The following is a 727-nucleotide window of genomic DNA, read 5'->3' as shown; positions in this document are numbered from 1 at the left end:
GATAAAAAGAGCTGCTAAAAGTATAAACAACTGTGTTAAATCATTTTCATTTATTCAGAAGCCGCAGCGCTGAGGAAGCAAATGAACCAGCAGTAGAATGCTTGACAGGTCACTGTCCCAACCTAGGGGGAAAACAGTATAAATAGTCACATTCACATCCAAAATTGAGATACTTTAAAGAACAGTGAGCTAAAATAAATAGACCCACCTGTGTTGTCCTGTGCAGACAAGACCTCTTCAATATGTTCATTAGAAGTTAGTTTTCTGCACTCTGTCAAGATCTTAGGTTTAAAGAAAGTAGACCATTTTGACAAAAATCTGCATGACACCTCCTCTCCAAACATCATGGTGAAGTCTTGGTCAATCTACAGAAGAACATGCATTTTATCAGGTTAAGTGTAATCTTTAAGTGACAATTCACTTAACAAAAAGAAGTTGTCTTTCTTACCAAGCCAGTGATGTTGAGGAATCGTGGGAAAGCATCCAAGACTGTTGAAAAGCTCTGTTGATCATGAACCAGTGTTTGGCGGTACTGAAATGTGGCCCTCATTTTCTCTTTGATTGCAGATTCATCAGTTGAATGTTTCAAAAAGGATATCGCTTCATGACATTCCTCACCAGTCAGCTGCTTATCAGTGCAGGGAACCGCTCTCTTTCTCTTTAGACTATCTTGATAGGTTTTGCTGGTGGAGGCTCTCCGGGACTGAGATGTAGTGTTGCGCTGGAC

The 727-nt window shown here is 40.2% G+C and overlaps 1 protein-coding gene across 1 annotated transcript in view; it reads right to left on the bottom strand.

Moving 5' to 3' along the window:
• Positions 1 to 727, bottom strand: part of LOC106511775 (uncharacterized) — a gene marked incomplete at both ends in the record, with an annotated part of 7137 nt that extends 6410 nt beyond the window's left edge. Inside the window, 3 exon segments of the mRNA XM_014000513.1 lie at positions 72 to 122; positions 209 to 365; positions 449 to 727. Of these exon segments, the coding sequence (XP_013855967.1) occupies positions 72 to 122; positions 209 to 365; positions 449 to 550 (310 nt within the window).

The sequence above is a fragment of the Austrofundulus limnaeus genome, unplaced genomic scaffold (assembly GCF_001266775.1).
Source record: "Austrofundulus limnaeus strain Quisiro unplaced genomic scaffold, Austrofundulus_limnaeus-1.0 Scaffold3201, whole genome shotgun sequence".
NCBI lineage: Eukaryota > Metazoa > Chordata > Actinopteri > Cyprinodontiformes > Rivulidae > Austrofundulus > Austrofundulus limnaeus.
The sequence above is the reverse complement of the archived record's forward strand: the minus strand, read 5'-3'. Positions and strand labels throughout refer to the sequence as shown.